This window comes from Pinus tabuliformis, chromosome 6 (assembly GCF_031772625.1).
Source record: "Pinus tabuliformis cultivar Carrire ecotype Pingquan chromosome 6, CPIR1, whole genome shotgun sequence".
Taxonomy (NCBI): Eukaryota; Viridiplantae; Streptophyta; class Pinopsida; order Pinales; family Pinaceae; genus Pinus; species Pinus tabuliformis.
This window is the reverse complement of record NC_142292.1, coordinates 570,364,205-570,385,734: the sequence shown is the minus strand read 5'-3', so window position 1 is coordinate 570,385,734 and position 21,530 is coordinate 570,364,205. Positions and strand designations below refer to the sequence as shown.

The window sequence follows — 21,530 nt, the reverse complement described above, 5'->3', positions numbered from 1 at the left end:
AGGCCACGGTCTGAACAACAGAAAAAAAACTTGAGAGTGAAAGAGAGGTATGGGAGGAGGCACAAGAGATAAAATTAGTAATGTGACAAACAAATTTACACTATCAATTATAAACACTAACCATAAATATGATTAGCCTCCAACAAAGATCTATAAAGTGAACTAATTCATATGTAGTCTAGCAAATATTCATTGAGTGTTTGAAATCTATATGCTTTGGTGTTTGATTAGAATCAACATTTGGGTTATTTTCCCTTTCCTGGAATATGATAAATATCTCTCCAATAGGTCCATGTGTTCTTCAAGTGAGTGATCTTAACATTTGGTCCTTTCATTTGACATTTGGATGCTCTGATCACATTTGTCACTAGCTACTTTACCAAACATTTCATGCATATTTGACGACTGTCAACGCTGGAGATCTTCGCCAACTGGTGCTCTGTCCTCGTGCAGGCTTTAGTTCTACAATCATAGAAGAAGCATGGTTCTCTGTTGAGAAGAAATTCATTGAAGTCTAGTGGTTAACTGAGATCCCATACGATAGAACTCAGAAAGCTACTTATTAAGATGTACTCGTAAGAAAAGATCTCAAAAACTAGCATTCCCAGAAGGCTACTTATTAAGGTGTACTCATAAGAAAAGATCTCAAAGACAATCATTCCCAGAAGGCTACTTATTATGCTGTACTCATAAGAAAAGATCTCACAAATAAACTGTATATAACACTGTGCATAAAACAGCAAGGCTAATGTTGCTCATACCTGGGATTCTTCAAGTTGAGGAGTTGGATGTTGCTGATGGGTGAAGAGCATGAGCATCAGGATCAAGGAACCAAGTTAAACAACAAGGAACACAAATGTTGGTTAATTTATTGGTTTAAATCCTACACACTTAATTACCAATTTCCGGGTGTAGACTTGCAGGATACAAGCACTGTATATGCAGAGTTTAGGGCATTAGTGGCTTTATAACTTATGCTACAAACAAATGACAAAAAACAATTTTAGGGAAGAAAAATTTGGCTGTAAGTTCTAATAATCCAAAGCAAATAGTTTATATTCTATTTTCTCTATCATATCTGCAATGCAAGGTAATGCCAAGTTGCCAACTCTAAGCAATCAACTAGATACTCATTACAGTGAAAAATAAATCAGTATGTTGATGTAAGGTTTAGTTTCATTAAGTTATTGATTCAAATCTTATGAAAAGAAGTAGAGCCTTAAGTATGTAAATTATTTATTTGTGGAGATGTTAATTGACAGAGAAGTGGATTTAAAGTGTCTTTCCAGCCAAGATAGTAAGATGCATGCTGGGCTGTTGTGGGAGAGGTTTAAGATTTGGGAGGTAACCGACTTTGAATATTGATGATCATTGGGTCCCTCAATTCAGAATGTGAACATTCTCACCTTCATGCCTTGTTTCCCAACTCAGAAATTGTTTAAACTGGTGCATTGTTCCCACTGGGCTTGAACACATGCAAGGAATCCAGGGGCATTGACTAGGTTGTAGATTTGTTGCTAGTGGACATCACCTACAGAGGCTGGTTGTAGCCATTCATGTACAGAGCATTGTCTTGGCATCTCACAGCCAACAAATTGAACCACTAGAAACAGAACTGGATATGCTTAGAACTGTTTTGATGAGTGGGGTGCTCCATTGTCGAGAACTGGCCTTGGTTTTCATAGCACTCAAATCAGTGAAGTCTTGAAACTAGACCAGAACATAGAAAAGAGTTGCTGGCCACCATAAGCAAGTAACTAGAAGGGTAATGCATCACACAAGCACAACCAACAACTAAGCAATCAACTAGATACTCATTACAGTGAAAAATAAATCAGTATGTTGATGTAAGGTTTGATTCAAATCTTATGAAAAGAAGTAGAGCCTTAAGTATGTAATTTATTTATTTGTGGAGATGTTAATTGGGGTATCTCTAGCTGTTGGATGGAATGACCACTGTCTTTCTAACTCAGGATTTATTTTCCCTACCCAAGTTCAAATCTGAGCTAGTGACATCATAATGAACTATAATATCTTGCTAAATATTCTTGTATTAGCTTCTAGCTTTCTAAACTCTAAAATAAATATATTTATGACATAACTTGATCCTGCAACTTCACTCTAATCTTTCCAGTGAAGAAAACTGATCTTCCCCCCTCATTCAAGCAAATTGGAAGTAAATCCCTTTTATGCAATTGGCTTAGTAAATCCCTAATTCACTTCTAGAAAAGTGCGCCCAAGGTGCTTTCAGAAGTTTCCTACAATAGAGAGCCTCACTCCTAGACTAATGCACACTAGTCTAAAACTGGTTACCTCATCTACCATGCACTTTTCCTATAAATTGATAACAACAATTAAAAAATAGAAACAGTGCCTAAAACAAGGATGTCTATATTTTCACTATAAGAGATGAGACAAATTGAAGAGGGAGCATGCATAAACCTCATTGACATACCATTCAAGATTTCCCACCCCAAGTAGACAACTATCTATTGGATGAGGAGGACACATACGTAAAGAAACCTTTCATCACTGATCAACAACCAACTAACAAATCACATAGCATATCAATATCTCTCCAGAAACAAAGATTTGAGAAGGTGTTTGGAAGGATCAGACAACATCATAATGTATTGATGATAATCACAAAATCATGAACCAGTTACTTCTTTCAAAATACATTTGTCCATGTACATGGAATATATTACATTTGTCCATAAATTTGTCTCCCATACAAAAAATTGTAATCATTGCATGTTGGGGAAAAATAAAATATTAATAGGTTCTTCTTTAGTGAAAGAACCATGCTATGATAGACCCCAGAAAAATGATAACAACAACCCATTCACACAATGGGGATTTATATTGATGGTGATCAATGATTTCTGTTGCAGTGGATGGTGATCCTATGTCATATTTGGCATCTACATATGTGCTTAAAAATGCTCTGGACATTATATCAGTGGACATCTTTTCAATATCTGCAGAGTGATTGATGGTAAAATGTTGAAATTGACAACTCCAATTTATTGCTTCCTTATGAAGAGGTTTTAAATTGTCCTTCCGAACCCGATAGATGCCTTTCATCTGATTACATATCAACTCCGAGTTGGTGAAGACTTCAATATCATTGACATCATGTTGTTTTGCCTCTTTTAACTCTTCAACAAGGGCAATGTAATATGCCTCATTGTTTGTCATCATTCCAGGCACTTCTCTCTTTCCATGAAGTAAATGATTTGTTGCCATATTGTAAAGGACGAATTTAATAACTGCTCGACCTGGATTTGGAAAGCAAGACACTTCAATGCATAAATGCCACTTTTGCACCATTTTTTACACTTCAAAAACCTGAAAAACAAATAACAATAAATTCATGTTAAACAAGTAGACAATTATCTATTTCCTAATACTCAACATGTTTTTCAATCATATATAATTAAAAAAAGCAGATAATTTGTGTTCATTTACACTGCAACACTTTTAATACTGGCAACTATTCTGCAAAAAACACATTTAGCAATCACCACTTTATATAGATGAAATGCTCATTATAGGACCCAAATACATCTATGAGTTTTAAAATAAATGATACTCAAGGAAGTGAATATTGTATGCAGTTCCCTTATTTTTGGATGTGTGAATAGGAATAATTCTGATCATAGACTAATTCACATCATTCTTTGGTGTGTCTGTTGATAGTAAGTACAGATTCCCTTATTTTGGGATGTGTGAATAGATTAATTCAGATCACAGTGAACATATTGCTTCATTATTCTCAAACATTTCTGTATATTAGTCCCCTCACAAAGGTACCATTACACTAAGGTTGGAGAATTATAGTGTATTATGGTGTGTCATAAATACCATCCTGTACAGCATCATCATTTCCCAACATTCTTATTTTTGAACCCTTGAGGCTTCTTATAAAATTGTTTTGCCCATTACCCTGTTTCAATGGTTGGAAGCTTTATTAATTCAGTTTTTTTGTGCCCAGTATTTGATAGCAGAGAGTTTCAATTTCTATGTGTTTCTATGAATTTCATGGAGAAGGATTGTTAGACCAGATTAGTTAGGTTGAATGGCCTGTATAGAGGTGATCGTAGAGAAGTTGCACTCAGAATTGCATTGAACACAAAAACTAAAACTCAAAGCCCTGATTGGCATACTGAACAGCAAAGGTACATCTTGTTATTCCATTGCCCACTAACTGTTGTGCAAGCTACACTGAAGACAGAGATCATATTTTCACCTAACGATTGAAAGTGCACTAACATGCCTGCAAGTTTCAAAAGATTTGGAAGGAATTACTATTTCGCTGATGCTGCAGATGCAAGGAAACAATGTTGAGGATTGCTTGAAACATTGGATGGAAGACAAGTCTGTTAGGGCACCACCTTGTGTGGTCTCTTGGGCCAAATGGCTAGCTAGGAATGCTATGCTATTGCAAAACAAAGGAGTCCCAACTTTTCAGGTAACCCACTAAATCAGGTACACATAATAATAATAATCTATTTTTAAAGTCACAACCTAAACTGTCACCAAATTGATATGGAGGGTTGTGATGAGCTGGTCAGAAAAGAAAAGAAAAACAAACACCAAAAAAACAACCTAGAATAATGGCAGAAGTAAACATTAACAAATTGAAAGATGGGTGGTTTTCGTGGGGCCTGTCAAGGAAAACTTGGAGTATGTGGGAGCAGGAGGCATACTATTTATTCAGGAAAACCATATAGATTGATTTGAAGACTGCACTGGGTGAAGGTACCATTAACTGTGGAGAGATGAACTGTCTATGGTTCTTGTTAAGGGTTGCTATTGAAAGAGGGGTAACAAAATTGCAGATTTCTTAAGAGCTGCAAAACATCACATTTTTGTACCAGGTAAAAGAAGACAGATAAGGTTCACACTGTCAATGGCCCTAATGCTAGCAAGAGACCACAATATCTAAAAATTCCAAATTTCAATGGCATTCTTTTTATTTGTGGGTTTATTATTTAGTTTTCTTCTGCTGTGTATTTAGCTTTTATCATCACTGCCATAAGCAGTTTTCAGAACTTGGATTTGCTTTGCTACTTTGTCAACTTCAATCGAATCAATGAGGTCAACTCCCGGTGAAACAACTCGGTCAAAAAGGTCCACTGGATCAAGGGATTTATCGCTCGACCATAAGGGAGAGGGAAACTGTCTCTTTCTTTTGGTAAACTATCTCTGGGACTGGGACTAGATCTTAAACTAGCACCGATGCTGGCTCTGAAACGAGAGGATCTGATTCTGCGGGATCAACTTGAATGAACCGGTGGGTAAACTTCTGTTCTTTTTAGGCTATCTCTTTGCCCCTGCTACCTCTGCCACTTTAGATGATGCTACTGTTGGTGTGGGACTGGAAATGGGCGGGGTGATGCAAGGCAATTGCTTAAGGTAAGCTACATAAACAACTGCACATGTCAACTGGATATCAAACAAGCTTGTCAAGTCGCAGTAAAAGCATCTTCATTAATAAGACCACTGACCAAGTTCTTCTCTGAGCGTCACACGACCCATCAATTTTCCCACGGTAATCAATTTAGTTGTTTTTCTGCTACTTTGTTACTCTGGAGAAGTGTATTTTTTCTATGTTTTCTAAGAACAAAATTTGGACAACCACACCGGTAAACAGGGCCTCGTTACATTTAATGTGTTCCATGTGTGGAACGTCAAGGTCAATAGGACTTTCACTTATGTAGTTTTCTACCAAAGCCTGCTCAAATCTAAATCAACTTTACAGCGAGTATTCCAAGTTGTAGCTAGGCCACATACCAAAGGAGTACAAGGATTTTCAATTATGTAATTCTCTACCAAAGCCTGCCCAAACCTAAATAAGGATAAGCCTGTTCAAACCTAAATCGTCTTTACAAAGAGTGTTCCACCTTGCTGGTAGACCACAACCAGAGGACTGCAAAGACTTTAAAGTACACGGATTTTCAATTATGTAATTCTCTACCAAAGCCTGCCCAAACCTAAATAAGGATAAGCCTGTTCAAAGCTAAATCATCTTTATAACAAGTGTTCCACCTTTGCTAGTAGACCACAACCCAAAGCAGTGCAAAGACTTTAGCTTGACCAAAGACTTTCTAAAAGTAGCTCCTGTACCAGGGCCTTGCTTCTAATGGTGGGAGAAAACATGCTTTTTCTGCATGCCTTGTGCATGTAAATGAAGTTGAGTGCTAATTAGGATGTGCATCTATTAGATCGAAAATATGTTTGCAAATTTCTTATTTGACATATGTTTGCCATCTCGCAATTGTAAGACTCTTAGAGAGAAAATTATGTGGCATCAAATAGAACAACACAACATATGAATAATTTTTGATCATATATTCTAGTATTTTTGATATGCTCTGTTTCAAATTGGCAGGGTTTGACTCAAGAATCAAAGAGCAAGCCATCTGTTATAGGAACAGCTTCCCTCAACCTCGGGGAGTATGCATTGCCTATGGAGAATAGTATCAAAACTACCAAGATTCCTGTATCTTGCTTTACTGGAGGAATGGCACCTGAAGCAGCACTTACTGTAAGTCTTCCCTTCCCTGTGGTATGTGTGCACCTTTGCTAACATCTAGACATGCATCCAAAGCCTTTGCTAACATCTAGACATACATCCAAAGCCTTTGGTAACATCTACACATACATACACTGTTTCTGTTTTTTGTATTTTCTTTGTAGCTAAAATTTCCTTGGAGTCCTTTAAAGATCCTTGGTCATTCATTCCTCATCTTGTGTTGTGTAGGTTGCTCTCAATTTTGTGGAGCTTCGAACTGGTCAGGAAGTAATGGACCCAGTTAATAGAACTATTGTGCCATCATCACCTTCGGATGGAGAACCATTGTCAGAAAAGGAGGAGCTTTCTGCTCTCAAAGCAGGTTTGAGAAAAGTTAATGTTTTTAGAGATTATGTAGGAGCAGGAAGATCAAAGAAGGCTTGTAGAGAAGAGGATGGGAGTGATGGTAGATTGTCTGCAAGGAGTGATGGATGTGAATATGTATTTGACAGTGATTTTGTTGATGAATGTGATGAGGATGAGGCTGAGGTTGAGGATTGCTTGAAACATTGGATGGAAGACAAGTCTGTTAGGGCACCACCTTGTGTGGTCTCTTGGGCCAAATGGCTAGCTAGGAATGCTATGCTATTGCAAAACAAAGGAGTCCCAACTTTTCAGGTAACCCACTAAATCAGGTACACATAATAATAATAATAATCTATTTTTATAGTCACAACCTAAACTGTCACCAAATTGATATGGAGGGTTGTGATCAGCTGGTCAGAAAAGAAAAGAAAAACAAACACCAAAAAAACAACCTAGAATAATGGCAGAAGTAAACATTAACAATCCGTTGGCCACAAAATATAGGAACAATGTCCGTTGGCCACGTCTACTGAACAATCTGCATTATTTATTCCGTTGCTTCTCAACTGGGCAGCCCTTAGGATTTGTGTTGCAATTTGCAGTGTTTGCTGGTGCAGTGTTTGAGGTTCTGTAAGATCAATTTTTTAAAATTATCTTTAGCGTTGCCAAGCCTGGCTTCGATGTTGGTTATCATTCCCCTGTTGGATCAACGATATCGTGTTTTCTACATCACCAGTTTGGCTCCCATATATGCTATGTGGATTTTCTTTGTTCTGTGGAAACATCTGAAAAAACAATCTCCTGTTCATGTTCATGGTAAAGAAGATACCCATGAATTAGACACAGAGTATCTGAAGAATCTCACTAGCCTTCCTACAATTTTCACTTACAAGAATATTGAGACCGCCACAGGGGGGTTTAGAAAAGAGATTGGAAAGGGTGGATTTGGGAAAGTATACGTAGGGAAATTGAGTGATGGTATTCCGGTGGCCGTCAAATGTCTGGGCGACAGGGCAGGACAGGGGCAGAGAGAATTTTGTGCAGAAGTGGCCACCATATCTTCCATCAATCATTCCAATCTTGTGAGTTTGCGTGGTCTTTGTGTTGAAGGGCAACATCGAATTCTGGTGTACGAATTCATGGCCAACGGGTCTCTTGATAGATGGTTGTTTGGCTCAGAAAAACAGTTGGATTGGAAAACCAGATATTCGATTGCGGTCGGTACTGCCCGGGGACTTGCTTACCTGCACGAGGATTCGAGGCTTTGCATTCTGCATCTGGACATCAAGCCTCAGAACATTCTGCTGGACGAAAATTTCAAAGCGAAGGTCTCCGATTTCGGCATGGCGAAGTGTATGGACAGAGATATAGAAAGCCGTGTGGTGACTCAAGCGAGAGGGACGCTGGGGTACATGGCGCCCGAGTGGTTTTATGAAGTCGGAATCACTTCCAAGAGCGATGTGTTCAGCTACGGGATGGTGCTTCTGGAAATCATCAGCGGGCGCAAAAACGTGGACAGTTCTCAGGATTCGGAGCACTGGTTTTTCCCTTCTATTGCTTTCAGCAAGGCGAAACAAGGGAAAATGGAAGCATTGTTGGACAGCAGATTGAAATTGGAAAGGACAGAAGATGTGAATGAGGCGCCTAGGTTGATAAAGACGGCACTGTGGTGTATTCAGAGCGATTGGGCACTGAGGCCTTCCATGGGAACAGTGGTGCGAATGTTGGAAGGGGATTTGGATATCATGGATCCTCCATTCCTCTCCACCTTTCCTTTTTCCCCATCTAGGGCTGCCCAGACGCATACCGCTTCACCCGTTGCGACTGGTAGTTTGGACAATTCAGAAACCTAGACCTCAAAAAGAACAGTTTGTAGCAGGGGTTAAATTTCACGGGTCCCTTATCCTTATGCATGAGGTAATTGTTGGGTCTGATAGCGAAGGGTACCTGCGCGCTGAAGAGTTCCTGGCCTCCGAGCTGCAGAGCGGTAAGCCCAGCACAGCGGAATCGCAGAGCAGAGCGGGAAGTGTTGTGCAAAGCGGAATCGCGCGCTCCAGACCATTTCGATACTCCCCGCATGAATTCCAGCTCGTCGCTGATCGGTCAGGGATGTCAGGCGGCATTCGGATTTTTTTGTCAGGGAATGTCAGCGCTGTCAGGGGAGGGTGGCGGAGAAAGAGGGTGGCGGAGCTAGGAGATGGTGGTGGAGGATGGAGAGTTTACCGGTAGCCGGAGCCGGACGATTTTCCGGCCGGTGCCGGAAAACGGGCCATTCTACAGCCTAGGTAGACTACTCCATGGATAACAGGCAAATAAGTTTAAATCATTTTAAAAATATAAATAACAATTTGTTTATAGATAAAAATCAACAAAATTAATAGTAATTAAAAAAATATATATCATTTTAAAAATGCAGGCAACAATTTGTTATAAAATAAGTAAAATAAAAAAAATGTCATTTTAAAATGCAAGCAGCAATTTGGGCAAATAAGTTTAAATCATTTTAAAAATATAAATAGCAATTTGTTCATAGATAAAAATCAACAAAATTAACAGTTGAAAATCTAGAGGTATTTGGTAGGAGTGAAAGCCTACCTTCATACAGACAACTAGCAGGTAATTTCAGGTGGCATGATTTTCTTTGAATAAGGATGATGGATGATGAGTCAGCCTCTAGCAAGTGATTTCAGGTGGTGAAATTGTCTTTGAATAAGGATGATGAGTCAGCCTCTAACAAGTGATTTCAAGAGGAGAAATTGTCTTTGAATAAGGATGATGAGTCAACCTGTATTCATGAATAACAGCTAGTGATAATAGTCCTCACTACTGATCTAAAAACTGAATTATAATATATTTTCCCACCAAAAATCCAACCATAAAAAAACAGAATCAATATAAATTTGGCCTTTGATAATCGATGTCACTGAGATTCTCTCATTCATTGCTCAAAAATTCCCAGGAAAGAGACATACCCTCCCACCACATATGGCAACAAACGGGGAACTTATCCACCAAACATAGTGCCCACATGCATCATATTTGAGATCTATAATAAAACAAAGAACATGAAGCCATACTTACACATACTACATCATATTTGAGATCTATAGTAAAACAAAGAACATGAAGCCATACTTGCACATACTACAGGTTTGGATCATTAAAATACCTAAGGAGAACATGAAGCCATACTTGCACATACTACAAGTCTGAATCATTAAAATACCTAAGCAGAGACTTGTACCTAGAGGGTTCACACAGAAAAGCAAGAATCAACTATGAGCAAACTTTTGCTTTAGTAACGAACGAAGATTATAAACAGCAATCCCCTCATACTCAAATCCCCCCAGACCAGCGCTCCTATGCCCTTTTTGCATTCTATGTTGGAATGTAATACTATATATGGCACATAGTATTGAGAAATTTGCTGAGGAATATCCATCCAATAGAGATGGCGACACAGAGTAATGGTTGAAGGAACTGACTTAGTTAATGTGGACTCCCAGCCCATTACTGGAATTGATTAGGTAAAGGCTACCCGCACCAGCACACTCAATATTTGATCCGTCCGGCAGCTAATTACATTGAGAAATTATGAGAAGTTATATGTATTTAAAACCCTAGTTGCTGACTCTTATTAAAAAAAAACGAAAAAAAAAACTGTTATGTGACTAGATAGAAACAACCACCATATGGAAAAGGCAGAAATAAACAGGACACCTTGCATAAAGAACAAAATTTAAAGTTATATTCTGCCCTGTTTCAATTGCTGGGCCCCTGATATGGACATGCATTCTTATACTCCAGACAAAGATGTCAACCACTTTCATGCCCATGCATCTATTTGGAAAAGCTTGTGGAAATAGATAGCTAAAAAAATCCAATGGAAAATATTCATAAATGACTCACAAAACAATGCAAGAAATTGTAGGTCACCTTTAAATTTGCTGAAACATAAAAAAGATGCTTACCAGTTTCCTTTCGGCCTCAAATGATAGGAGAATAGCTCGACTGGAATGTGCACCAATTCTTCAGCACTTTCTCAGAAGCATCATAATATACTCCCCTGGAAATAGAGATCAATCACCAATTCTTTGTAGGCGTCAGCACTTTCTCAGAAGCATCGTAATTCTCTCATCTTAAATACCCTCTCTCGAAACAGAGATCAATCAATTTTGCTGATGAGAAACCCCATCTGTAACAGCTTTATAGAAGGCTAATGCGATTGAAGTGGATATCTAATTAGGGCATTTTCTACTGAAGCCATGTGGGATGAACACTGTAATAAGTGCTGCAATGACGTTAATTTAACCCTCTTTGGAATCCAAAGAGTTCCTAATTCAGCGTAACTGCCAATATAACCCTAATTGGAATAAAAAAGAGTTAGTAATCCAACTCAACTCTTTCCGAGGTTTAAATGGTATTCAAAACCATAACTAATTGAGAATTTGTTTACCTTAATTGGAACAAAAAAGAGTTAGTAATTCAACTCAACTCTTTCCGAGGTTTAAATGGTATTCAAAACAATTACTAATTGAGAATTTAAATACCTTAATTAGTATTCAAAGTTTAATTTAGGGTAACTTTAAATGGTATAGAAAGTTTAATTGGTAATTAAAGTGATTTTAATTTAATATTCAAAAATTTGTTATTTTAAAATGATTCATTCTAATTATGATTTCATTATTAATGATATTTATAAAATAAGAATTTTTAATTGATATTGAAAGAATTATTAATTTAAATTTGTTTTAATTTAATTAAAGTGATTTTAATTTAATATTCAAAAATTTGTTATTTTAAAATCATTCATTTTGTAATTATGATTTCATTATCAATGATATTTATAAAGTAAGAAATTTTAACTGGTATTGAAAGAATTATTAATTTAAAGTTGTTTTAATTTAATTAAAGTGATTTTAATTTAATATTCAAAAAATTGTTATTTTAAAATTATTTAATGTAGATATGACTTGACTCTAAATGAAATTTAAAGATTAAGAAACTTTAATTGGTATAGAAAGTTCATTTATAAAATAATAAATTTTAATTGATATAGAAAGTTTAATTAGTATTTAAAAAAAAAATACTAATTTAGAGTGGTTTTAATTTAATTAAAATGATTTTAATTTAATATTTAAAACCTTGTTATTTTAAAATGATTTAGTATAATTATGATTTGATTCTAAATGACATTTAAAAAGTTACTAAGTTGGAAATTTTAATTAGTATAGAATTAGTAACTTAGAGTGGTTTTCATTTAATGATTTTAATTTATTATTAATATATATTTAAAAATGTGATATTTTAAAATGGCTTTGATTAATTAAATTGAAAAGCCAAAAAGATATAACTACATTTGAGATAAATTTCAACCTTTCATCATTTTTGTTATTGTTAAAAATTATTATATGAAAGTTAAATCTCTACGATCCATTTATTAATTTGATAATTAAAATTAAAATATGAAAATATTTATTAAAAAATAAATAATATTTAAATTAAACTAAAATCACTTTAATTATTTTAAAGTAACTCTAAATTTGTAAGTCTTTGAATACCATTTAAACTTTCTATTTCAACTAAAGTTTTTAATTTAGTAACCTTATAAAAATCATATATCTACCCTAAATTAACAAGGACTACATAGTAGCTAGTACCTATAGCTTAGTTAAATATAGCTAATTTGAAAAAAAAAAAAAAAAAACTAAAATTGCATATATCTCATCTTGTAACAACAAGACATTTGTATTTAGGCAAGAAAATATAATAGTCTTTGACACATTTGTTATTTATTATCTTTGTTCTTCTATACTTACTTGATATTAGTAAATGAAATATTTTATTAAAGATTTGCTCAAGCATCCTACTATTGAATATGGTCATTATCATTTTGGATATAGTTGCATTGTGAACTCGATATGTTTCTCAAGTTATCACTTTTCATATATGTCTGTTGAGATCTAATATAATAGTATTTGACGCATTTGTTATTTATTCTCAAGTTACCACTTTTCATATATGCCTGCTGAGATCTAATATAATATAATAGTCTTTGACGCATTTTTTATTTATTATCTTTGTTCTTCTATAATTACTTGATGTTAGTAAATGAAATATTTTATTAAAGATTTGATCAAGCATCTTACTATTAAATGTAGTTTGTGAACTCAATGTGTTTCTCAAGTTACCACATTGCATATATGCTTGTTGAGATCCATTTTTAATCCAAAGAACAAATGTGATGCATGATTCAAAAATGTGGCCCCTTCCACCATGATTGAGATGGCGAAAGTAGGGAGGATTTAGACTATGAGATCATACTTTTGTGGATTTTCCATTACAGTAGTTTTAAAGCGTATGTGTCCCTTCATTTAAAAAATTGTATTAAGAAATATTTTTATAGTTTAAGTAGGTGAAATGTTTCACTATAATAATTTATTAAAAAAATTATGTTTTTGTTAGAGAGAGAAAATAAATATATTATTAAGTAAATTCACATTAAAACTTAGATAATAATAATAATAATGTTCAAATCTCATAAATAGAGATGGCATCAAAATGCAGTCAATATGCAAACTAGACATATGTAAATAACAAATTAAACATTTAACTTTGCTTTAATGTTAATGCAAACCAAGCATATTGGAACAACAAACTGAACATTTACTTTGTTTTGATGTTAAAAATACTACTGTATTGGAATGTATAAGTTTATGGTCAATTGGTTTTTCTTTTTACTTTTACATTTCTACTAGTAAATTGATAGCTTATCTTCTTTGTTTTAATTTTTATTGAAGATGATGTTTTTTTATAAATTGTATTATAAAAAAAATCACTACAACAACAAAAACTATAATTAATATTGTCTATTTTTATCTTGATCTTAAAACGCATTTATGATGCTTTTAGAAAATGGCTAAATATAGTCTACTTTCATCTTGATCTTTATATTTGGGTGTATCATCTTATGGAAATTTTAACTTCGAAATTGTCTTTATTGTAAGAACATTGACAATTTTATTGGGTTTTAACAAAGATAGAAAATTCAAGGAACATGGGAACGGGTGTCTACTTTCATCTTGATATTTATATTTGGTACTATCCTCTTATGGAAATTTTAAATTTGAAGTTGTATTTATTGTAAGAACATTTAAAATAAAATGGATTCAACCAGATGGAAAATTCAAGGAAAATGGGAATGCATGTATAAATTATAGATGACCTCTAGTCATGGAAATGACAAGGAAAGTCTAAATGTATCAATGATTGGTTGTTATGAAACATATTAATGATTTCGATTTATGTTTACCTATTTATGCAAAGATATTTTGAAAAAGGATGGCATTCACCTTCCATGTGTAAATACAAGATCATTACTAACTAAAAATACATATGTATAGGTGCAAAGAATTATAAACTAAGTAAATATTAAATAGATAAAATGCATATGTACCAATGTTAATAATTATAAATTAAGTAAATATTAATTAGATTATTACTATATATGTATATATATATATATATATATATATATATATATATATATATATATATATATAATTGGCTTTCTTCATTCATATTTGAACTAATTATTTTACAATCCTTAATTATGCCTACAACCACTCAAGTTAGCAATACAAAATGTCTTTTTCCCAAAAGATCTATTATACAGTTAAAGGAACATGTATAAACAATGTAGAGAGTCAATAGCAAAGTATCTCAGTGAATTTCTCACTAATATCCTTCAACTTTAAAAAAATAAAACCCATCAAACCAATCACAAAGCACCCACATCTTACAATTAGTGACAAGAGAAGTTTTCCTAGCAAATCTTTGGAATTCCAACGAGTTGTAGTGTAAAGCATATTTCACATGGACGTTGTAAGCCAAATAGAGTAGTAAGAGTGAAACATAAATACCAAATGTTGTCCCAAAATGAATTTGAAAATCAAGTATCGACGAGAAGTGAACTAATAGAAGATTTATTTTGATCATAATGGAAAATACTAAGGAAAGGAATGCTATGCGTGAAGGACTAATTGTTGCAATGTCCACGAGTGTGTACACTATAACAAACCCAAATGCATTTGTGAAACTCTCTTGTAGTAAACTAGCATTAGCTCTAAGATTTGGCTTGTATTGCATGTTTGGAAATACTTTTAAAATTTTAGACCAAATTGCAAACAATAATCTAATATAAATATGAAATTATCCCATATAAATCTAATCCTATCCAAATATGAAATTATCTCATATAAATCTAATCTAATCCATGGTCATAGTTTATATATATATATATATATATATATATATATATATATATATAGTTTTGAGAGTGCTACCCATTTGAAATATGAACCACTTCTTGTACCAAGATTCCACTAATGTCAGTTAAATCAGACAATCAACATGGAAATCAAAACAGGAGCAAGAACACAATGCTTCCATATGACGATGTTGCCTTAACCTTCATGCTTTAAATGCAAATACCTCCAGCCACTCATGCATTTCTTTTCTAATACCACCTCTGCATTTGTCAACACCTTCAATGGACCACTTGTCCATTATTGATTGTTGATTATTAAGTGAGCCTATGAGTAAGGAGGATGATTCCCACAAATGATTAAACTTAGGGGGTATGAAGGCATGCTATTGTGACACTTGTGCTAAGGTTATTAGTTGGTAGTCATTCGATCATAATGGTAGTATTGGAAGGAAAGTCTTATCACTTTCTTCGGCTTCTATAATTTTGGTGTTTGGAATTGATTTGCAGTAGTCTCACCCATGTTGTAGAAATCTGCAAGAAACAATTCACTAAGTTCATAGTGAGGAAGGGAAACTTTCTCCTCTGTAAAAGATTGTGTGTACATGATAGTTGGCAGTGAAAAAATAACATCAACCTTTAACAAAGTGGAACATGGCCCACTAGTCTCAAACACATATATCCAATTATACATATGTAATGGTTACACAATACAAATGTATCAATTAAAGTTGAAATAAATAAATTAAAATAATATTAAAAAATAATAAATTTAAGTTGTAATATTAAACTAGAGACCACATGTAACTAAAAATTCATTAATTCAAATAAATTAAAAATTTTAATTATATAATTACAACTTAATTAAATATTTAGAAATTCCGGAGAGGAATAGGAATTTACTCTTGGACTTAGGGTTTCTGTAACCCATCCTAGGGTTTATGCAGCCCCTGCCACGGTAGGCTTGACAGGAAAAGCGCAGTACTGAAGGCACCAGAGCGGATAAGTGCCAGTGGTTTACGTGACCCGGCCATACGCAAGTAGAAGAATGCAGCCCCCTCAGGGGGATGGCGATGCACCTCCCCCCAAAAAAGACAGTCAAACGCAGCAGACGGAAGAATGGGACAAAGAAAATGAATAGAATGGAAGTAATACGGGAAGCAACAAGCAACAGGGCAAGGAGCCAGGTTAGGAAGACAAAAATAAGGCAAGTTCCTCCACATGCAGGCCAGTGGAAACTCATAGGCCAAGAGTGGAATTTCCCAGTCACCGTATCAATGCCAGAATACAGTTCATGAGAGATCACGCGCTGATCGGCAAATTCATTGGAATATGGCCAACTGAGAGAGCACTGAGGAGCTGGATAAGCACCAAATGTAACCCAAAAGGACACATCACTCTGCATCCAGGGCCAAAGGGGTTTTTTACTGCAGTCTTCAACTGCCTGGAAGATCGCAATAGGATTCTGGATGGGGGTCCTTATTTTTTCAATTCTGCAGGATTATATCTCAAAGGGTGGGTCGAACGATTCAATCCAGACAAGGAAGACCTTAGCTATGCCCCCGTGTGGATAAGGTTGTACTCGCTTCCTTGGGAATATTGGGAAGAAAAATCTCTTCAGGAGATTGGGAATACATTGGGCGAGTTTGTCAAGGTCGCAGAGGAAACAAAACTATGCAGATACATGTCTTATGCATGGATCTGCGTTTACATGGATCTAAAGCAAGCCCTGCCAGACATGGTAAGTTTCTTTCATGAAGATGTTGAATGGATTCAAGTAATAGACTATGAGCATGTACCATTTAGATGTAGGAAATGCCATGATATAGGGCATCTCTATAGAGATTGTCCTCTAAACAGGAAACCCCCTTCTCAAGAAAGTTCAGATAACCAAACGCCTGATGGTTTTACCAAGGTTACGAACCGAAGAAGAGGGAACAAAAAATCGACAGCCAATCCCAAGACAAATCCAGTCAACATGTCAAAACCCTCAACGAGTAACAGCTTTGAAGCCCTAGCTAAGAATGACATGCAAGATCCTGATAATGAACCGTAGAATGACAAAGAATCTAATAAAGAGCAGTCGGAGGAACTTCACAGCAAACAGGGGATGTCCCATTCAAGAAATCAATCCTTCAATCCCAAACCAAAACTCAATCGTGGCATTCTCAAGGAATGGAAGTTGATAATCCTGAACCAAGCTCCAAGACACCAAAGGAAAGAGAGTGTTATGAAACCAGCTCAAGAAAAGATAGAAAAGATAGATCAACGCCTTAGAATTCAGCCTCTTCGAGGGGGCAACCTCCCTTACATTACATAAATGAACAATTCTTGGATGATACAAATGAAAAGACCTACTTTCTATATATAGGATTCTAAGGGGTCATAACATAATCAGAGCCAACATAAAAATAATAATGTAAGGGCACAATAATAACAATAGTGGGCTTCTATGGGGCACAATAGTAACAATATGGGCACTACATGGGTACATCAATATAATAAGTGGGTTATACTAATAACAATAAGGGGTTACACTAGTAGTATAGGGGCCTAACATGCCCCTCTCCTTCAAAAAGCGTTGTCCTCAACGCTTGAGTAGTTCTTGATAATTCTGTATAAAATTCTTGTCCTCCCATGTGGAATATTCAGCGGGTAAGTTCTTCCACTTGATGAGATACTCTGAAATTGATCGATTTTGTGGCTATCGGGTTCTTCTTTCTGTGACTGCTCCAGGTTCCAATATGTTTTTTCCTTCCTCTTCAATTTCTGGCAATATTGTTTGAATTGGGATCTTTTGCAACTTTTGAATAAGTGGCCATACTTCTTCGTCCTTCTTCCATTCATCCCTTGCTCCGTTTAACCAATCTGGTTGGATAATATAAATAGCACAAAACAATGCTTCCACATCCTCATACTTGAAGAGTCTTCCCATTCGGTAAGGTCGCCATTTTTTTAAGTGCATGTAGTATTGCCAACATTTCCTTCTCATAAATAGCTTGCTTGAGATGTAGCAGTAAAAATACCCAATCACCTACATCAAAACATTTTTCACTACGATGTTGATCTACATGTTGTTTCGTTTGATTTTGCACCGAAGTGGCGTTATCCTTTAAAAGTTGGAGAACTTGTTGTTGATGCTCGATGTGATCTTTCACTGCTTGAACCTTTTTCTTCTTGATATGTCCTTCTATCTCTAGAGTTTGAGGAGTGGTAATTTCTTCCAATCCTTTACAAGATATGGTCAGATTCATTTCTTGATGCTCGATGTGATCTTTCACTTCTTGAACATTTTTCTTCTTGATACGTCCTTCTATCTTGATAGTTTGAGGAGTGGTAATTTCGAACAATGAATTACAAGATATGGTTGGATTCATTTCTTCTTTCTTGATGTGATATTTCACTTCTTGCACCATTTTCTTCTTGATATGTCCTTCTATCTTGAGAGTTTGAGGAGTGGTAATTCTTGCCAATGCTTTACAAGATATGGTTTGATTCATTTCTTCTTTCTCTAGGGTGGGGTCCTGGCATATATCTTCTTCTTTTGATGTTTCTTGATCCTTTTCTTCCTCCTCTTCATATTCTATGTAAAATAATTTCTTCTTAGCACACTTATAACCTTTAGTGCATTTGCTATCACAATTGTAACAAAGCCCTTTTTCTCTTTTTTCATCCAATTGTTGTGGTGTAACCCTTGTAGGTTGTGGAAGGCTAGGAGAAACAACACTTCCATCTTTATAGTTGTGAGGGGTACACTTCTTGGTTTCCATAATTTTGCTTTCCACTATGTCACAAAGCCCTTTTACTCTTTCCAATTGTTGTGGTGTTGCTCTAAAAAAGGTGTTGCTCTTTGTATCCTCATAATGTGCTATCATTTCCTCCGTGAAAATTGACCACGTAACAAGTTGTTTACGAGAACAAAGCCCTTCGTACCATAAAAATTGATCTAGTTCTAAATATGAAGATGCAATACATACCTTTTGTAACAGTTGTACACCATTTAGATCAAAATATTGCTCCATCTGAAGTATCCAATTTACCGGATCCTTGCCATCAAACTTCCTCATCTTGCTTTTTCTTGATTTTAGGAGCTCGACCTTGAAACGACTGTAACTCTGTACTTCCGGATCTTTAAGTTCTGAAATTGTGACCTGTAGTAGCCTTCTGTGTCCTCTTTCCAATGCCACTAGTCTGATCCAAATTGGATTCTCCAAGAAAGAGTTATGCACAATCTCCCGCAATGACCTGATTATAGACTAGTTCAGTAGAGCGAACTTGTATGAAGTGCCACGTGTCACTGTTTCAACCTTTGACTCTGAAAAATATATACAAGAAAACTACAGTTTGTCCACTTTCTGTAGCTTCTTACTAAATTTCAATCCGATGCTCAGAAAGAAAGTTATGACGATTTTCCCCAGGTCACCTGTTTGGAATGTAATTCAAGAGTCTGCAAAAAGACCAACTTCCTCAGATCATATCTCTGCAACTATAGCACAAAAAGCTCTGAAATTTTGACCCAAGGTTCAGTGCAATTTCTTCTCAAATGGGTTTCTCTTGCAACTTCTGAAACGTCGCAGAAAAAAAAGTTATAGCGAAAATGCCACGATGACCTGTTTGGAGCAGCGAAACCCTAGAATCCAAAGCTCTGATACCAAATGTTATGAAACCAGCTCAAGAAAAGATAGAAAAGATAGATCAACGCCTTAGAATTTAGCCTCTTTCAGGGGGCAACCTCCCTTACATTACATAAATGAACAATTCTTGGATGATACAAATGAAAAGACCTACTTTCTATATATAGGATTCTAAGGGGTCATAACATAATCAGAGCCGACATAAAAATAATAATGTAAGGGCACAATAATAACAATAGTGGGCTTCTGTGGGGCACAATAGTAACAATATGGGCACTACATGGGTACATCAATATAATAAGTGGGTTATACCAATAACAATAAGGGGTTACACTAGTAGTATAGGGGCCTAACAGAGAGGAACCCTCTCAAGAACCCCAGATCATGGAAGAAGATCCTGAGAATATAGACATAGGTGAATTGGATATCCTAGGACTGGAGCAAGCATGCAAAACAGGGAATTTTGACAAAATACCAGACCGGCAAGTGGATAACCTGGTAGAGGTCCTTAATCGTGCACAGAAGAAATACTCTTTGGGGGTCCAGATAGGAAGTCCATGGGATGGCAAGTTTATCACCAAGGACAGCAAGAAGAGAGGAAGAAAAACAACCCTCGAAAGAACCATCAAGATAGGCGAGGTGTTAGTTGAGTCAGGGAGGTATGCCAAGCTGACCAAGTACTTCAACACCAACCCCCATCCTTCTCAATGAAGCTGATATCATGGAATATAAGGGGGCTCAACGGCCCAAGGAAAGGCAGACTATTAAAAAATATGCTTATGCAGGAAAAACCAAGTATACTTTTTTTGCAGGAGACTAAATGCAACTCGACAGTTTTGGAAAAAATAGCAGCGAAAGCCTGGCCAGGAGGGCTAGTAACAGCTGTTGATGCTCAAGGGGCGTCGGGAGGACTGGCAATTCTCTGGGATGCGCGAGTCATTCAACTCAACAACATACATGCTAACAAGAACTTCATTCAGGCAACATTTCATCTAATCGGCACCAACACCCATGGACATCTAACTAATGTATACTTCCCTCAGGATACTATACACAAAGCTCAAATTCTAAATACACTGTCAGAGCTCAACTCAGACAGGCTATACCCGCTTTGGATATGTGGAGGCGATTTTAACATGATAGCAAGAATGGAGGAAAAGCAGGGAGGCAGAAGCAGAACAAACAGATATGGGAACCTGCTAAAAGACTTTATTCAAACCGACTGGCTGGTAGATGTTCCTTCAAGCAACGACATCTTCACTTGGAACAATAAAAGAGAGGGATCACAACAGATAGCTTCGCGTCTTGATAGATTCCTTATTTCAGTCAATGCAACTCACCTGGGAGGGGAATTCATTGCTTCCATCCTTCCTGCTTCAGGCTCATACCACTGGCCTATCGAACTTCAATGGAACAGGCCAGGTAACAGTATCAGGCGTCCATTCCGGTTCGAAGAATTCTAGTTAACTCATCCAGATTTTGATGAATTAGTTAGATCAACCTGGATCAAATTCGATCCTATCAGTAGTACAAAGATGTCCATGTTTCAGCAAAAACTAAAACACCTTAAAGGTGAAATTAAACGCTAGAATTACACCACTTTTGGCAATATTTTTAAAGCTCAGGCTACTCTTAATCAAGAAATGAAGATGGTCCAGCAAAGAATCATCACTGAAGGATGCTTCGAGGAACTTACCAAGCAGGAACAAGACATCGAATCCCAAATATTAGATAGAGCTCAACA

At 35.9% G+C, this 21,530-nt stretch overlaps 1 protein-coding gene across 4 annotated transcripts; it reads right to left on the bottom strand.

The window, feature by feature from the left end:
* Window positions 1–2,642: 2,642 nt before the first annotated feature.
* Window positions 2,643–11,291, bottom strand: LOC149259796 (uncharacterized). Of its 4 annotated transcripts, none has more exons than XM_089377379.1 (2): window positions 10,858–11,291; window positions 2,643–3,351 (listed from the first exon to the last, which is right to left on the bottom strand). In XM_089377379.1, the coding sequence occupies exon 2, from the start codon at window positions 3,331–3,333 to the stop codon at window positions 2,791–2,793; it is 543 nt and encodes a 180-aa protein (XP_089233505.1). In that variant the 5' UTR covers window positions 3,334–3,351; window positions 10,858–11,291; the 3' UTR covers window positions 2,643–2,790. The 4 variants fall into 4 exon arrangements, with proteins under 4 accessions (XP_089233505.1, XP_089233527.1, XP_089233519.1 ...); XM_089377401.1 differs by lacking the exon at window positions 10,858–11,291 and adding an exon at window positions 10,372–10,483; XM_089377393.1 differs by lacking the exon at window positions 10,858–11,291 and adding an exon at window positions 10,131–10,362.
* Window positions 11,292–21,530: the final 10,239 nt, after the last annotated feature.

Excerpts from the sequence above, each read along its gene's own strand:
- LOC149259796 (XM_089377379.1), bottom strand. The coding sequence starts at position 3,333 with ATGGTGCAAAAGTGGCATTTATGCATTGAAGTGTCTTGCTTTCCAAAT.